The sequence below is a fragment of the Acanthopagrus latus genome, chromosome 12 (assembly GCF_904848185.1).
Source record: "Acanthopagrus latus isolate v.2019 chromosome 12, fAcaLat1.1, whole genome shotgun sequence".
Lineage (NCBI taxonomy): Eukaryota > Metazoa > Chordata > Actinopteri > Spariformes > Sparidae > Acanthopagrus > Acanthopagrus latus.
This window is the reverse complement of record NC_051050.1, coordinates 6148516-6167790: the sequence shown is the minus strand read 5'-3', so window position 1 is coordinate 6167790 and position 19275 is coordinate 6148516. Positions and strand designations below refer to the sequence as shown.

Sequence of the window (19275 nt, the reverse complement as noted above, 5' to 3'; positions counted from 1 at the left end):
TACTATAAAGCAGATGAATGCCAGTGATTTAATTTACGAATTACAGGTTCAGCAATAACACATGACTTGGCATAAAATGGCATTTAAATGTGCTGAAAAACTTCAATATTTTGGTTTCAAAACATATAATGAAATCCTTTAGGTACAGTTAGGCCTAAACAAAAATAATAACAGTAAAGAAAAAAAAAAAGTCACGGAATAGTAAAACCTATCCATCCTGGCAGACGACTTCGTACATTATTGCTCTATTACAGTACAAATGAGAACAAAGTGATTTATGTCACCTGGAGGTCAATGATATGCAGAAAGTGTCACCCCTCCACGTCATCCCACGACAAGCTTTGTAATGGCTCAGTGCTCAGAGTAATTAAGAACAAAGCAACAGGCTTACATGTGCATGCAATAATAAGGCGTGCGCACATCACATTAACACAGGATGTGTTCCAGAGATTTCATCATCTTTCATAGTTCCATGATCAGTTTTTAGCAATTACTTTCATTAGCATTTCTTTTTGATATTAAAATGAATGTAGTCTTTATCCAGGTTTGGTGAAATACATTTAAATCACACATCAAACAGAGGAGAAAGTGGTTGCACCTGAAACAAACAGAGAGAGAGAGAGAGAGAGAGAGAGAGAGAGAGAGAGAGAGAGAGATGACATCAATCAGCCCTTTCTTATCTCAGAAACAGAATCCTGCCATGATCTAAAACTCTACCTTCACACAAGGAAAACCGCAGATTGCTTTTTGGCAGACTATTATATGATCACTGGCACTGACCCAGAACCTGGTCTGCATGTCCCAGAGATCACTGCCTGAGGGGCTGAATCAGCAGGTCATAGGCAGATCTGGTTGGCAGAGGTTCACATCTAACAGTTTTATACACAGACAGAGCCAAAGATGCTGCTGCACCAGGAAAAATACATGTCAAAGCTGTTTTCTGATGATTAACAAACTGAAATATACCAAACAAATTCAACAAAAAGTCAGCACCCTACAGGATAATCATCTTGGTGCAGTGCAGCCATCAGAGAAACAAGCTGGTGACATGCAGATTTTTTAAATCAGGAAATGTTTTTGAAACAGCCTAGAGACCCAGTCGGACAGGTTAAGCCGATTTTAAATTAAAGCTGCCACCAATTAATATATTCATTATCTATGAATCTGTGGAACCTGTATGGCCATTTTAATTTCCCAGAGCCCAAATGAACATCTTCACATTGCTGTCTGAACCCAAAATATATTAAAATTACAAGGATATAAAACTGAGAAAAACAGAGAATCCTCACTTTTAAGAATCTGGAATGTTTGGCAAATTTGCTCAATAAATGAATAAAGTTCAGTCAGTTTTTTTGTTTACAGCCCCAAATCATAAATAATTATTTGCCTCAAAGGGCTTTGCCATGCTCTAAATACAGAGTAAACACAACACAGTCACAAAGACTGAAAAAGTAACTTAACCATTCACTGCTGCAGCTGTCGTCAGCTGCCTGTAAACTCATCCCATCGCACCCCTCCGGACTCTGGGTGGGATGCTGTCCTGTCCAGCACACCCTGCCTCTCACACACTGTTCGCCACAGCTCCAGTGCAACCATGAGCAAGATAAGCGGTTTAGAAAATGGAACAATTCACTTCAGTATTGCCCACCTACAGTATGAAAGCAGCGCTTTTGTTGAAGTCTCGGTGGGTGCATTTTGCTGACGCTGCCGAATCCTTACTTTGCAAAAGGAACAGCGATAACAAATCATGCCGAACTGAAATTAATCTATATGGACCCTGAAAGGACAGGAGATTGAATTTAATAGGAATGGAATAATGTGTGAGCAAAAGCACAGGGTGGCCAAATGTACGCAGACATTTACCCATTACACCAGTGTTAGTGCTGAAGAAGATGATGTCCTTACAGTCTCCGCTCCTCTGGGAAGACTTCCAACATCATTTTGGAACCTGACTGCAGAGATTCGCTCCTATAAAGCCACCAAAGTGTTAGTGAGTCCATGACTGATGTTGGGTGATGAGGTCACAGTCGACGTTCTCGTTCATCATAAAGATGTTGGATGGGGTCGAGGTCAGGGACATGATAAGACCAGTGAAGCGCTTCCACACCACGCTGGGAAAACAATTTATTTGTAGGCCCGGCTTTAAATACAGGGACATACTGTCATGTTGAAAAGGGAGAGGGGCAAACACTGAATGTCATCATAAAATGCAGCATTAAAGATTCCCTCCACACAGTTATCATGGCACACACACACACACACACACACACACACACACACACACACACACACACACACACTGCTTCACTAATATTTCACAAATAACCCAGAAAGAATAAAAATATAATCCGAAAAAGAGGGTCGAGAGAAAACAGGTTCGTCCTGCTCTGAATTAATTTTCAATCCGATCTGGAGGAGTGCTGTAAACCTCTGACAACCCATTCAATAAGAAAATATTCATGCATGTAAACACCGAATCTAATTGTTTCTCTATGGTTAGAATGGATAGATCCTTTTGCACATGTTTATCTCACATGAGTGTAAAATCAGGCGATGTTGCTTCTTGGAGGGACAGAAACATGGCAGTGGCAGCACAGACCTAATACAACTGTTTCACTGGAGATTTTGAAAGATTTAAGGATTGCTGGTGGTTGACAGGCTCGAAACATCAAGTTATTCAAAGTGTTTGACAAGAGACAGACAGCTGGAATCCACTGAACCAGGAACACAAACACTGTTCTCGAGACACAATGAGGGTCAGCGAATGAATGAATAGGTGACTTTTCTCAATAAAGTCGAAAAAAACAAACAACTTCTGAATATATTACTGGCAGATAAGACTCTACACAGCGGGTGGAGCCACTATGTACATACGTTAAAAAAGTTATATTACGATTTGGTGCATGTAAAAACACATCTTATTGCATTGTTTATAGCATCCATGTAAAGTCCATTCTCAGTGTATTTGTAATGGAGGCTTCGAGTTTCCACATCACACTTGCTGAATATTGGACCAGGATTGGCATCCAAACTATTTATGATGTCACAAATCATGTCCATAAGCCCCGCCTCCTAAATTTGGGGGCTTTTCAGTGATTTACACTTAGAGCAAATCAAAGTGAAACTCTCGCCAATATGCAACCAAGGCTTTACTTGTGAAGTATCGAGTCTTCTTTCTGCTTTTGTATGAAGGTGTGACTCATACATTCATAAAAAAAAAGCCTAGAGTTTCACTTTAACGTGAAATCAGTCTTCTAGTGTCAAACTCTGCACATACATCATTCTACACAGTGAAGCTCGAACATTCAACTGTAAGAACAAGATAAAGACATTTTTGACAGGAGGGGGCTTTAAGACCTTCTGTCATCGGAACAAAAGGGCCGAGCACCATGAGGAACATCCTCCCACCAACATGATGAGACCGCCCCTCCACAATGCCATGTTTCCCAGTTCAAAAATGAAAGCAGACAGCTTGCTAGTTTTTGTGCAGTTATCTTTATTGAAAAATTAAACACACTTTCTGTATAAATAGCATGTCATTGTACAACACTCCTCGTTAAAATGTGCAGGAAGCAGGCAAAAAGACAGATGGACTGACTGACTGACTGACTGAGAGGAAAACAAAGCAAAAGGAGGCAGCTGGAGAGGATCGCAGGGTGGGGAAATGAACAACTAAATTGACTTGTGCAGCTAATAAAGCAGGAGGCACACACAGTGAAACAAATAAACATTACCAATAGAGTCAGCGGGTGGTGGTGGGTGCTTGATGAGGCTGACCTTTGTGGGTAAGCAGTGGTTTGTGGGTGTGGGTGAGGGTGGGGTGGGGGGCAAACTGTTGCACTTTGCTACAGTGCGAGCAACAAGTCAGTGTCTTAGCTGTCGTGTCTCATGTCAGAGCCAAGGCCAGCACCTCTCTGTTTCTGTGTCTGATTAATGAGACTGTCAGCAGCTTCCATCGCTGCCCTCCATCATCCCTCCCTCCTGGATGGCCCTTTAATATCAGGTCAAAGAGAAGGCTGAGCCGCTATCGACATGTGTCCACGAGACGGGGTCATTTTAAAAGTGAACTCTCGAGAGGTTGATGTGATGAGGAGGGACAATTCGGCGCTTGTAATAAGGTTTTTAAATGTGTTGATAAATAGATGAAGGGTTAGTACAATAATGGCTGTTTCTCCTCCTGCAGAGCTTTGTTCATAAGCGTTCACATGTGACTGTCTCTGAGACATGTTTGCATTTATCTACATTTCACCTGAGCGCAGTACAGCCAGCAGCAGGGTGGGGGTTCAGTGTCTTGTTCAAGGGAACTTTGGCATTAATGGACACGTGCAGCTGTTGCAGTGATCGAAGGTGTGACTCTCAGGTCAGTGGAAAAAATGTTTACCTCAGTTGAACTTCAATAAAATGATTAAAGCATGTTGTCATATTTCTGTGAACACCATGCATCTCCAAAATCTCAACCTCTCACACACTGGAAGCAGGCTGTATTTGAAGATATATAAGGGCTCCACATATATGAATGGATACAACTAGTCAGAATAACTCTCCAGTTATTCTTTGGTGAGACACTTTGGAAAATGATTCTGAATTCTTTTTTAGGAATTTATTTTTAGGCAAAGTTCTCCTGTGGCTGCTTACATTTAACATTTGGGATGCTCGTCTTCTTCTGTCAGAGGTTAAGACTTAACTTTAAAGTCCCATGGAGGGACAAAAACAACAATGAATTGATTTTAGTAACAAGAATGGTCAGTGTGCTCAGGGCTGAGACCAAACAAAAGGTAAAGTAGTTACAAAGTACTGAAAGATTGGACAACAAACACGTTCTCACTCCCAGCTCTTCAAATACAGCAGCTTGGTCAGTGGCCTTACCCTTTGTCCACACACGCTGTTTGTTCAGTGAGTGGCGGCGGCAGCGCTGTGCTTCTACTGATCACTGGTGTGTGTGTCCTGTGTGGGGGGGTGGAGAAAAAGAAAAGAGAGTTCTTCACAGGCTGTGTGTATTCTCTTCACGTCTGTGACATGTTCTACAGATACAGACATCAAAACTGTAGAGAAGCGCTGGTATGATGTTGATATGACTGCATACAGGCCCCCTTTTTTAGGTTTATGTTTGCAGAGAGATGTGCGCTGCCAGTGTGGCTGCTCTAACCTGTTAACATCAGCGCTAGCCCTCTAGCATCATCAAGGCCTACCTGGTCAAGTTGAGCACAAAAACTACATTCAATGACCTGTTAAACTTTCAGAATAATGCTTGCTGACACACATTCAATAAATTATGATATAGTATGACTTTTAGACTTTTATTAATGTAGTCAAACAGTCACAGTTTAGTAAGGTTTAGGCACAAAAATACTAGTCAGGTTCAGGAGAAGAGCCTGCTTTGTAATAATATAACGTTAAATTATATAACTTTGGTTACATAATCTATTTAAGTGAAATTACTCATGGAACCTTGTTTTTATCTTGAAAACAATTCAATGTTGTGTCTTGGTCACACAACTAGGAAAGCCCCATATATGACCTAAGCATGGACTTTTCGTGCTCTAGAGGGCCCAGACACAGCAAACCAACATCACAGAACACGCTGCAATGAAAGCCGAGTGCTGCGTTGCCTCACGTTTGCCCGTGTCTCCGTCAGAAAAGAGGCAACATCTGCAGACATACAAACCACAGGGCCACAGACACTTTTACTACTATGCAAGAGGGAAGCTGGAGGAACCACAGCAGTGGAGGGTTAACTACAGAATTTCACTTGGAAGCATAGGTCAACTGAGCAGGCTGCTGTATTTGATACGTTGGGAGTGAGAGCGGCCTGGAATAACTCATTGTTGGTCTTTTCAAGGGATTTATTGACAATGAGGACAATACATTTGCCTCATCTCTTAAAGAAAAAAGCTTTTGTTAAAAAAAAAAAAAAAAAATCCTCTATATTTCTCATACTGTAACTATTCTGTTGGTATTGTAAAATCTGTTATTAGATTAGGATATCTCGTGCGGTTTGCATTTTTGAGTCAATCCAAAGGGCTTTAAAAGGGTTTTAATAGCCTTCAAAGTGAGAGAGCTCCCTCAAACCATTACATAAAAGAGTTGTCCTTAAGATTACTTGAAAGTGAAATTGCCTGAAAGTGAATCTAAATCAAATCAAACATAAAGATATTCCATGCACTGGACAAATTAAACCCTTTATATAATTTTGCATCAAAAGGCTGGCCACCTCATCTCCTCTCTCCTCCCAGAGGAGGGGTGTCACGCAAGACCTGAATTCTCATCTCAGAAAAAGAGAATTCTTCCTCTCTGTGGCTGCGATTGCTTCCAGATTAGATTGTTTAACGGAGAGTTATTCCACCGAGAGGACGCGCCGCAGCTCTCATCTGTCTGGATCTCTCTCTTTCTCTCTCTCTGTATTCTTATCTACCTCCTTATGCCTTTCACACATACACACTCATGTACACACCAACACATACGCTGGTGCATCCTGAATTTTAAGCCTCACGGTGGCGGTAGGGAATACGTTATTTTCCCAGATATTGTTTGATCACGTCCTGAGTGTGCAGCCGCTAAACATGTCTCCAAATCAAATTAACTGATGCACTCAGAAGCCTCCGTAATCTTAGAGACAGATATTTGTATAAATGAGGGCATTTCCACTTCCCCTCAGATACAAACTGGCTCGAGAGTTTAATACAGCAGCTTTTAATCATTCTCTTGACTTATAAATTGACAGAATCACCTATAAAATGTGATATAAATCCTGCAACAGGGTCAGAGTTACTGTTAAAGCCTTAACTGCTGATATTTTACAGGATTTACAGCAGCAGACTGTCTTTTAATAATCTGCAAAACACCAGTCACACAGAGGTTTATCTCCTCTCCGTTCACTTCTTCAGTTGTATCATGTCACTGCTTTTATGTCGACTGTCTTTTAACTTCTCGTTCCAGAGAGCCAGAGAGAATTTGAAACATTCATGAAACTCTAGTTTTGAAGGCAGCCACAACACATGTACTTTTGTCTTGAGTTTGTGGTCCTTTAATATACAGACAACATATGCATTTGTCTCCTGTCTCTTTGTGCCCAAAACACTTTTGAAATGTGCGGTAGCTGAAAAAAGGAGACTGTTAGATGGAAAAGTTACCATAAAAAGGGTTTTTGAATTAGACATGACCATAACCAAAACTGAAGATATCTTAGCTGCAGGCAGGAATTCTGTCTGTTGTTAGAAGAGGGTTTTTACTGTGCGGAAGCCTAGTTTGGTTATGCTCTCATCCTCTCTTTAAAGCTGCGTGAATAAATGTTTTTAATCTTAACAATGAATAAAATGACTCTCTGTAATGCAACACAGGAACACAGAGAATAATCACCTACTCTGGAGCTCTGCTGAGTTGTTTTAGCCTGTTTTTGCTTATTGTTTTGGTTTAAAAGCACGTATCTTGTATGGTCCACTGTGTGTTCAGACAGAAAGACAAGCAGATATTTCAGGGAAGTTTGACTGCTTGACCTCTGAACAGCCAAAGTATCCATGCATGTTAGCAAGCAGCCTGGTACACTGGTACACACCATGGGTACCTGTGTGTCTGTGTTCAGCTCAGCCTCTGACTAAACTCAGACCTCACCAGAAACTCTGGTTCTTTCTGTTATTTCCATCCGGTTTCTCTCCTTTGTCCTTTCATCCTTGTATATTTTCAAAACAGGTGCATGATTATACGCTCGTCTCAGGTTCAAACAGTTTCAGTTTGCACAAATGTGTCTCTGCATCAGTTCATACCACCCAGGCAAATGTGCATGTACTGTACGTAACTGCATATTTGCATTGACATTTCACACAATTGTCTTGCCTCTACTTTTCTTTCTGTCAGTATTCTAAATCTGGGAGCAATATTCAGTAAACAAGGTCTCAAAATGAAATGAGAATGAATGATCAACATAATCAGATAACAAATATGTGAAAATGGCGCACATGTCAGCTTCTCGTGGAGTTCTGTTTTACCGTTTAGTGACCAAAATCAATTTGGGCAGCAAAATCAGCAACAGAACTGGGAAATAAAAATTCTTTGGATGTGAAGCAATGTATGAGTATGCGCTGTCATGGCCGGGGCCTCTGGGACCCTCACACTTGGCATACTTTGAGGAGGCTCAGGCTGTCTGGTAGAGAAACTGAAGACATTAGAAATGCTTCACCTTCATTATATGCATTGAGGAAAACAGTGGGCCAGAACCTCCCATATGGTGGGATTTCTTCAAAGCTTTGGTACCATGTGAAGCTGAGACATGTGCAAGAATACATTTTGTAACGGGCATGCTATTTGTACTAAAATGTTCTCAGATTTCAGATTTGTGTTGTTGAAATAAACATATTCCAGCAAGGACAACTGAGGCAGTTATTTTCCATTGTTCACTGTTCACTGAACTAAAGACTGACCAGGCTGATGAGTTTCCTCATTAAGAGCCAAACACAAATATATCTCAGGATCATTACGGGGGAAAACATACTTGAAATGGGCATGACCTTTAAAAACCCTACGAGTGCATCCCTAGCATTTGTTTCTTCATTCATTAAAGGTTTGACATTTTGAAGACAGACAGCCGGGATATGATGTAAAAACAATGCATGTTCTCTCAGTTGTCACCAGAATGATTAAGGACTGTCTGATAGCAATTTCTCACACAGCTGCTCTGTCGGCATTCTTCAAAAAGCAAAGTCCACTTCCTCGATGTGTCTTCTACAGCAGCCCCCTTCATGAAATTTACATCTGTCTTTGTTTGTCGTCTCCTTGTTTTGAGCCTTTTTTTTTTCTGTTTTCATCCATTAACCACAGACAGCCACACACTGCTCACATTAAACATACACATACCACACACACAACGCTCAGATTAATTACTCCACTTACTTTCTATTTCTACCTGCAGCCGAATGTGAGTCTCTGGAGTGACACATGGAGGATGTTTGCCGTACATCCTCCCAGTGCTTCCACTCTTCCTGAGAGGAAGCAAATCATCCCCACCACAACAATCACGTCTCGCTCATTATTTGAGTCACTCTCTCACTCTTATACTTCCTCTCTCTCGCTCCATCTCTCACTCTACCTGATTGCTTATCTCCTAATTGCTTTTCTATAAATGGATAAATCCGTGCGTGCACACACACGTTCCATGTTTGAGCATGTGTGGAGGAGTGTTTCTAAAGTCTTTGGCTGTGTCGTCCTCTAAATGTCTCATTACTCCCCTCCTGGGCGTAATTGCTGCACTGAGCAAGGCTTCAGAAAGACCCCCAGGGTGAAAATAATTAAAACTATGAAATTACAAAATAAAATTATCAATTGTTATTCAGCGCTGGGAGTAGGAGCAGGACAAAGCTGAGCTGAACAGTCTGAAGGAAAAACTGAGGGATCATCCCCTCCGAGAGTACCTCCACTAAACTGGCCAAATCTGAAAACATATCTGTGATCCAGCTTTTTTTTTAACACATTAAAACTGAGCTTTTAAAATTTGCTCTCTTGAGTGAATGAAACTGGAGACAGCAGTCTTGTGTTTTAGTGTGTAGTGGGAATCTTGCCTCTTAAGTGTCTTAACGTTTTAATCCTTGAGTCTTTCACGGAATCAAACACATTTTTTAAAATGATTTATGGCTGCCAGTTTTAAGCTGTTACCATAAATATTCACTATATAGTAAGTAAACACTAATTTGAACGGTGCTTACACCCCTGGCTTGTTCGATGACCAAGCTGATCCATGTATTTGACACGCAAGACCATCTTTTACTTTGCTTAAACTGTTATTTACCATTTACTTTCCTGTAATTGCCTTCCTGTAGATTACTGTTAATAATTACTGGTTGGGTCCGCCTTTCCCGCACTGCATTCAGATTGCCTCTACACGCATGAGGGAATAAGAGGAAACGATGCAGCATGGTGTTTTCACACGTAAACAGCATTTTCAAATGTAGCTTGCTAAGTGTACTCAAACAGCATACACATGGAGACAAGAAAAAGGAAACAGGAAATTATGCACATTTGTGTGATAACCATATGAAGATCTTTCACCCGTATCACACTCACATGTGTCTTTTTTGATGTCTGATCAAACAAAGGTGAGCATGTAATGTAAATTTTTGCAATTCTGACATGATTTGATCCATTTTTTTTTTGTGAAAGGGTGTTAATACACAGAAAGGTCGGTAGCATCACTGTAAAATTTGTAGAGTCCTGTATCGCCAGGATGGCCTGAATTATCATCATCTCTGAAATATATATATATATATATATATACTATATGTTGATGATGCAACAGAGGTTACGGGTTTTATAATTCATATAGGAATATCTTAATGTGTACAGTATATATGCATCTGTATCTACATTTGTTCATTTTTACATATACAAATCCAAGCTTGTAAAGTCGAGCATGATACAGTCCCAGGTGTGCAGTTGTCTCTCAGACAGAAGCAACAAATACATAAAATAAACAGACCGTGGGACGTGGGAGTGCTACGAGACGTTCCAGTGGGTTTTTAACACTGAGAGAACAAACAAAAGGTATAGGTTTCACTACTTTCCGTTTTAGTGCATAAAGTCTCACAGTGGGGAGGTAACACGTTGAGGAGAATCCTGAACGAAGTCCACAGCAGAAGTAATACCTTGTAAATTTGAGCGCCACGTGTCCAGACTCAAAGTTGGGGTTTCAGTGGGAGAGGAGAAGGGCTCAGAGATTAGTTGGTGGTTTGTTTATGTCTATCTAAAAGAGTTGTGCCATTTGAATAAATAGACCCTTGAATTCCATGCCCTCGCTTTGTCCTCCGACTCTTCTCCTTCTCTTGGTGCTGTCCTTGTCATCGTCCTCTCTCCTCCTCCACTCAGCTATAGCGCCACATTGAACTCGGTCACCAGGAAGTCCACGTGGTCCCTCTCTTTGGTCTTGAAGGCCTCAGCGATGATGCGTGCGGCGTCCCTGTGCTCACGGCCCCTCAGAGAAACTCCATTCACCTCCAGGATCACCTGACCCACCTTCAGCTGACCACAGTTATGAGCTGATCCACCTCTCTGAGAGAGAGAGAGAGAGAGAGAGAGAGAGAGAGAGAGAGAGAGAGAGAGAGAGAGAGAGAGACACACACACACAAATATAGAGAAAATGTTAATTTTAAGAGAACTTGAAGGAGACATATTATGCTCCTTTTCAGGTTGATCGTTTTGGATTGTTACAAGAATAGGTTAACATGCTTGGATGCTCAAAAACACATCAGTTTTCCCATCCTGTCCACTGCTGCAGCACTGTGTTCCCCCTCTGCCTGAAATGCTCCCTCCTGGCTCCTGTGTCTTTAAGACCCCCCTCCCTCAAACCCAGCCTGCTCTGATTGGTCAGCTCACACATGCCTGAGAGAGTGCCGCTAACGTCAACAGAGCAGCTGTGCTAAATCAGCTCTTACGTGCCAATCTAGCTGTGCCTTATGTGTTTATCTATCTCCTCTGGTGGCCCAGTGAGCTTGTAAAGAAAGAATGCAAATGGAATTCATGTATCAAAAATAGTGATGAACAACCATTAACCGGACAAAAAGAATCATTTTATGCTGTTATAATGTGATAATGTTGCTGAGTTTCCCTGCCTAAATACTTATAGCATAACATAAGCTCAGCCAACAAATAAACCACACAAGCATCCACTGTGAATTGAACAGAGAGCTTTCATTTCAGGCACTCTCTGTCTGGTTGTTTTTGAGTTCGATTTAACCATACCAAGATGGCTATATAAAAAGATGAGCAGGAACATATGTCATCTCTGGTTGCCATCTTTGCAGCAGAGACAACATTTTTCATTGCAGCAGAAGTCTTTGATAGGTCAGACATTTTATTTAGAACAGCAGCATGTGTTTGGTCTGCAGTTTCCCCTGAAAGAAATCTTTGTCTGTCAGTGCGTTTACATGACACTCAAGAAAACCGAATTACTGGGTTAGTCCGACTGTGATCAGATTTTTAAGATGCATGTATACACCTTAGTCTGACTAAAATTGGACCGGATCTGATTTCTCATAGTTGGATTAAAACACCTCGATTATTCAATTGATAGTCACATTACTCCTCCATGTATACGTTCTATCGGATTGGATTGGATTTTGCGTTCTGCACAGGCTTGAGACTTTTTTCCGGCTGGAAGTAGAAGGACAGCGATGGCGGCTTTCCTCCGAAATAACCGCAAGCAAGAGCGCCATGCAAACTAGATGTGCATCTAGCTTGTGTAATTATCATGTACACCAAATACCAAATGTACAAAGATGTAGCTTCTCCTTGCTCTTCGTACTGCATCTTTCTCGAATGCCGAGGCAGCTGGTGAGGTAAAGAGGTCAGCCGGAGGTGTGTCTGTTACCACTAGTGACTAGTGAAATGACTACAGCGCCACCTATCATATCGTGGTATGACATGCTTCGGCCAATAATGCGATTTTCTCACCTGCAAGTATACTCGGACAATTGCAGTTGTCTGATTGAGTGGCATAGTCGAACTATGGCTGTAATCTGACTAAGATATGCATGTAAACGCACTGGGTGAAGCATTATGGCAAAAATCTCAAGAGGAGAAATGAAGTTTATATCAAAACTGCAGTCCAGGTCCAAGGCTGTCCTGCCAAACAGACTGCTGTTTCTACCCAAATAAACAAGGTTTCTTTCAAAATCCCAAGTTCAGTTTTAAACGTCCTCTATAGATGTGACAGGTGCTTCATTAGAATACAGAAAGAGGCACCCTGTCAAAGAGAAACACAGTCACAGCCACATGGACACATAAATAGACCTACATACACCCCTGCAGGCGGGCCCCTCAGAGCACACAGCGAAGGCTCCACAGTAAGTGTATGCAGCCTCATGTGTGGTCAACAAAAATGAAGGCTTTCCAGGCAACCTTATGCAGCTATATCTTCACACATTTCATATGTGATTAGACAACTGCCGTCTGTTACTGACACCCAGAGGTACAGGACTCATGATGTCTCATTTCTTGGGTAAGTCTCTGTTCAGGCAGCAAAATCAGAAGACTGGGAAAGAACCAGCATCCATCCATCCATGGCCAAAAAGTCCCACCAGTATCAATCATAACTCTGGAAGTCCATCAATTTCAGTCTCTGTGCCCACAGTCTGAACTGCTGAACTGAGGCGGCTATCATCTGTTTGAAGTAAGGATCTGAGGCCTCCCTGTGCTCTGGAGCTCTCACTCAATGAAGTAGATCTCCAGAATACTTGATGCCAGCATTACTGGAACAAAACTGATAAAAAGTCATATTTGTTCACCTGCTTCTGCTATCTGCTTCTCCTCTAAGGTTACACACCCAAAGGACAGAATCAGGCGATGAAGTCAGGACTGCTGTTCTCTCCCACTCTCCAGTCTGAAGTGGAAATCATCAGCACTCTCCACATTTTTAATCGCAAGCTCAGAACAGCTTCTGTCTAAATTACTTTCATAATACATTGAATTCGGACGTCTCTGCTCTGGATGACTGACATCCATTACCAGCATTAAGTGGTTGTGCGAGAAATAGTGATTTCTTCATGTTGAGAGGCAAAATGTAATCACTCTTGTACCACTGTACTGCAAACATCTGGAATTATGTCAGTGCAGCTTGGGCATCTGGGTCACAGTTTGCTGGTGACACTGACTGTGGCTTGCCTACTTCCAAAATACATCTTCCATATACTGCAGCTGAGAAGTCTGGTGTGCACTAGCTGCTACAGTCGACCCCTAGTCAACTAATGACTCAAAGTTTCAATGACTCCATCAATCGCAGAAAGAAAAGACAACTCACACACTGTTCAGCGCTGTGCTTAAAGTATGAGGAGAAGCCCTTTAATTTCTCATCGGTCCTGTTCAAAGTTTGGTGGAAAAACAGATTCAAATGCTTATTTCTCACTTGTAGCATATGTTCTTTTTAAAAAAATATATATACTATTTGTAATCCCGAGTGCCACACATGCTACAGTGCCCAACAAGCTGTTATGGGCCGGTGCCTTGCTCAAGGGCATCTCGGCATTGCCCAGGATGTGAACTGGCATTCTCCAACGACTAGTCCACATCGTACATTTTTGGTCCAAGTGGGACTTAAACCGACAACCTTCAAGTCCCCAAGGCAAGTCCCTACGGACTGAGCTATTGCTATTGTTACTTATCCACCCATGTGTGTCAGAGACTCAAAGAAATCCTCGTCATAGCAAGTAAAAGAGCTATTTAACAGCCATTCAGCCCTTCTTTACATTATCTTTGAAAAAGCACAAATTCATGAAACAATTTAAGACTGCCTACTCAATGAGGAGAATTTTTCAGGAGCCTAACAGATGGATGGCAGGGATAACACGAGCCAGTAACTCACGAGTGTGCCGGCACAAAATGAGTGTGACACAACAGATAAACATCAGCCATGGCTATCTGTAAATTACTTTTTATTTTCTGATAGGCTGAATGCAGTCCACAGGGAGAACATACAGACACGACTAGAGCAGTTTGTCTCTCTGCTTGTTATGGACTTCTTCTGCCACCAAGTATCCATAAAAACACACTAATGCCGATTTAAACTTCATCTGAACCTCAAATGAAACATGTCTATAGATAAAAGTCGCAAGTTCCACTTTCTTGTGGTCTCATCATCAAGTAAGACTCTGAGCCATGTTTTCCTTTGTATCAGTTCCATGTTTTACCTCCACGTTCTGACAGCTGACCTCATTATGTGCAACTTGGATGGCTTAAAAGACCAGCAACAGCCTCCAGACAGGACGGCATCATCACATCTCTTATTTACTGAGCCTACAACAATTACCTTGAGCTAGTGGAGTGTCCTGATGGGAAGATGGCAGTGATGAGGGGTTGTCACCTCAGGAGACGCAATGCCGACTGATAACAACTGGCCGGCCCAGCAGCGGCCCTACTCATCTGTGTTTCATCCTCAGCAGGCATGATTGAGGCGACCTGAGGTGAGAGCCCTTGTGCCCAGAGAGATAGGTAATACAGAAGCCAGAGGGTTCTGCTGTGTTACTTCCACCACTGCAGAGAGACCGTATATTGTACAGGGCACTGTGTTTGATGTGATGCCATCATGTCCTCCGGATAGAACTGATGCCCATCAGAAAGCCAGAAACAAAGTTAAAGAATTTTTTCAGAGCAGATTTGTCATCCTGATGCCTGCTCCTGACTCTAGGAAGTGCCGAGGTTGTGTGCCTTGCTCAAGGGCCTAATAACACTGAGTTAGCTTTCCCCGCTGACAGAGCAAAGTTTTTACCGCTCACTTTTTCACCTTGAAACTTGAACGTGCAGAGAGTCTCCCTCCATATCTGTAACAAGTGACCTCGAGGCTGACGCGTTATTAATGTCTCTTAATAACTGTGAAGCTACACGGTGTTATTGTTCAGGGATGTAGCAGTGGTATTGTGTAACTCGTGGCTTAGTCTCGCTTGTGTCCCATTGAGTTTGCAGCTCAGCAAACCAAACTTGATGGATGACACTTATGCATTCTGTGGATAGCATGCAACAGTTTTAATCTAATCAACCGTTTTGAATTAACTTTAACTCTGTTAGACTGAGCTCATGAAATTAATTTCAATTTAGTTTCAGACCTCCTTATGTCTTTGTCCCTAAAAGCCAATGCCACAGGGAATTCCCTCTGCAATTATCCATTGCAATCAGCTTCCTTTTCATTTTTGTAATGCCATTTTTGCATCAAAACTAGCATGAATATGCAGTTGTTATTTTTTGTTGTTGTTGTTGTTGTTGTTGTTTTAAATAGGCAGATAAACCCACTTAAATTAAGAAGTTTCACCTTCACCATTATACTCCACATTACAAATGTGCTGGAAAAAGAGGAAACAGTAGAACATATACTTAATCACACTACACACAGATGTCATTAAACTTGTTATAAAAAGTCTTACTACAATTCTGAATTGGACAACTTTTTTCCCAGAGCTGATGATGGAAGTACATAAGGAGTGAGACATCTTGCTTCTTTTTTATCTCTGTTGAGAGTTTCACATGTGCAGTACTGATCAGACAGCTGGTAAGGATTGGTTATTGGCAGAGACAACATGGAGGCCAGTAACAAATTTACTGGTCACTTTAAAAGAATAAATCTTTTATTTCAGTCTCTTCCTCTAAAGCAACACTGACTGACTGATGTCGGAGCGCTGCTTTACGGGGATGGGTGGAAAGCATTCACCTGCCAGCATTGTGATGGAAGAGGGAAGAAAATTATTTATCCATCCAGGTGTTTTTAATCACAGTTAATGAGAGCTGGAGCATATAATTACCTGTGACTACTGCAGAGTCATTCGACCTGGAAATGAATGCTGATTGTAAGTTTTCCTAATGAAGACAAAAGCTTGAAGTTAGAAGTTAGAAGTGGGTGTTAATTGATTTTTTTGTTCAATGTGAAAGGGGTAATAGTCTCTCAATCAAATGTCTGTGAGCTGGAGAGGTATTGATGGGGACTGAGATGACTCAGAAGCTTCTTTTCTCAGGTGTAACTTTCTTGTTTGTGTGCTTACATCCTGGCTTACATAACAGGATGGCAATCGCATGAATATACAAAGCTGCGCTGCTGGCCTTCCTTATTCTTAAATTCTTTTCTAAGTATCTGAGTGAATGAGTACAAAGAAGCAGCTCAGAAATAAAATTAGGCGAGCTGTCGTCTTTCTTCAGGAGACAAAATTAGACACAGATGCATCTGATCAATTGTTTCAAAGGGGGAACACCTGATATCTCATCTTCCTGTCTTTGTTTAGGTATTTGTACCATGGGCGCAAATGGGAGCAACTGAGTTTGTTTACTTTTGGTCCTAATGCATCCTTCCAGCAATGACCTTCCAACCAAACAGTGAAACGCGGCATACAACCACATACTCATCTGTACAAATTCTCCTCCCCTTGTTCACACTTCTCTCCCCTCTTTTGCATCCTTCTATCACACTTTCTTCCAGTGCACTCTTTGATTTTGAATGTGCTGATTTCCAATCCTTTTATCCCTCCTCTCGCAATCAGCAACCCTTTTTTATTTCAATCACAACCTCTGTGGAGTGGGAGGCTGAGAGACGGCTTTGAAGGGGGTGTGGACTGAAGTCTGTGGCTGCTCACTGCACTGATCTGTAAATTGTAACTCCCTTCTTCCACATCGTTAAGTCATGATTAGTGCAAAAGATAGTGCTGAGCTATTACAAGGCTTTGTTGACTTGCAAAGTTACCATTCCAGACAGATATATGCACATCCAGCCACAGTGAAAGCTTTGTTCAGAGGTGATTTACCTGTCATTTCTAGTTAAGCTGTCATTATTTGGATCTCACTCTGTAAGCCAGGACATCTGAATATTCAGCGGTTGGCCGGATTGCACCAAAGCACGGCCAGGCCTATTAACAGAGAAGTCTGTCCCCGACTTACTGAATGACTGAGTGATGCAGTTGCACTATTGGTCGGTACTCTTTCAAAATTAATAGATACAAACAGTCCTCAGTTACATCCTCAGGGAGGCTTTACAGCTGTTCCCATCACTGATTGCTGCTCGTTTCAGATCTTTTAGTGGCTGGTTTTGGATACTTGTGTCTGATGACTGAAGGCTTCAGCTTCATTAAAGGTTTCTTTCTGACAAAAACATCTACGATATGAATGGGAAGTGTTGTACGTGTTTGACTCAAATGTGGCTTAACCAGGTCATGTGATGTGCTACTTCAGGACACTTTAAGAGGAAACATTACTGAGACCACTGCAGAAAATTCTAGATAGGTTTGGGTCAGTGATTGATCACTGACAGCCATGGACGACTGAACCTCTACCATCACAACGTGATTTAAAAGCCACCTACCGAGTGCCAAATGTGGATAGAGTTTCTGTTTCTGAGTGGGAGAAAGAGAGGATGTCTGTATCTTCCTTAAGAGTTCAAATATTTACTCAAATATTGTAGAAAAAAGGAAAGTGGCTGGTAGATGAAAAGGTTTGTTTCCAACACTGGTAATGAAACTTTGCAGATGTTCAGTCGAGATTGAAATGAAAGCAAAATTCGAACATGGATGAAGAGAACATTGTCTTTTTTTAATGTATTTGTTCAGTTGACACGGACAGCGCGCAGCTTCTTAGCTGTATCAGACTTAACAATGAGCTCATTTACATTTACAATTTACTGTAGTCCCTTGGCAAGAGACAGAGGCAACAGCTCTGTAGCTCAGAGAGACACAGACCCTTTTATAGCTAACACTTTGATGTGTATCAGTAGCTTGACCTGCAGGTATGTGAGAGTAGATTTTCCTGCAAAGTTTTCTTGGCTGGGTGAGACAGTTGGCGGTTGCTGTCATAGTGACTGTGGGAAACAGTGGTGACAACAGCGGTGAGCTGGTGAGCATTTACCCTACTCACTTGAGCAAGGTTGACAGTGTTCCTGATGGAGTAAAAAATGGAAATCAACACAATAATGAGTACCTAACAACAACTATGAGGGGGGTGAATGCAGAACGACGTAATAAACACAGGACAGTATGTTACTCCTGTACTTTGTTGAATGGCTAAGTAAAAACATCATCTTCCATCATGATGTTCTATGTAAATTCAGCAGACATCGCTCAACCCTTATTGCAGATGAACATTCCAAGAATTCACCCTACAGAAACTACTAATATCTTTGTAGCAATCTGGCCTGCATAGCACCCTGAACATGCCCTGTCCGGCCATATACCATGTTTCAGTGTAGTCTTGCAAAATGCCGACGTGCTGCAACTGCTGATGTGACTCTGTTCACCCTCATCATTTAACTCAATATTACAAACCTGACCAGAGCCACACTTCAACATTTCTATAAAATGTGCTATATAGTTTAATCTCCCATGCGTATTGCTAGTTAAATTAGCAGGAATGTCCATGTGAATCCAAATAAAAATTTTAAAGGATGTCAAATCCCACCTGGAAGGCCTTGTTTGACTGTCAGTGATGGCACGTGGTGCCATCACTGACAGTCAAACAAGGCACCCAGGATGTGATAAACACAGCTGAGATTATGAGGAGAATATTCTGCAAAATGGAGCTGACTGCATGTCACAAAGGAGAAAGGGTGAAGTAGAGGTGAGTCTAGTGGAGGTATTATTTTAAATATTATGCTGACTCACCTGTATTGTGACAATCCGTGGCAGTGGCTGGCGAGTGTTGGCTCCACCTTCAATGGCAATACCCAGTGTGCTGGCACTCTTTGCCACTCTCACTAGTGTGGACGTGGGCTCCAATAGCCCCGGCTAATGTGATGGGGAGAAGAGCGCAAGTTATAACATAACAACATTATTCATG

General features: G+C 41.7%; 1 protein-coding gene across 3 annotated transcripts in view; it reads right to left on the bottom strand.

Annotated features, from left to right (window-relative positions):
* Positions 1 to 10530: 10530 nt before the first annotated feature.
* whrna (whirlin a) overlaps positions 10531 to 19275 on the bottom strand; it is a 151249-nt gene continuing 142504 nt past the window's right edge. For 2 of the 3 annotated variants that reach the window (XM_037117958.1, XM_037117960.1), the window contains 2 exons: positions 19101 to 19223; positions 10531 to 11031 (listed from right to left, as the gene is read on the bottom strand). In XM_037117958.1, the coding sequence (XP_036973853.1) occupies positions 10849 to 11031; positions 19101 to 19223 (306 nt within the window). In that variant the 3' untranslated portion in view covers positions 10531 to 10848. Of the gene's footprint in view, positions 11032 to 18040; positions 18380 to 19100; positions 19224 to 19275 lie in introns of those variants that run through there. The other variant, XM_037117959.1, reaches the window with a different exon arrangement.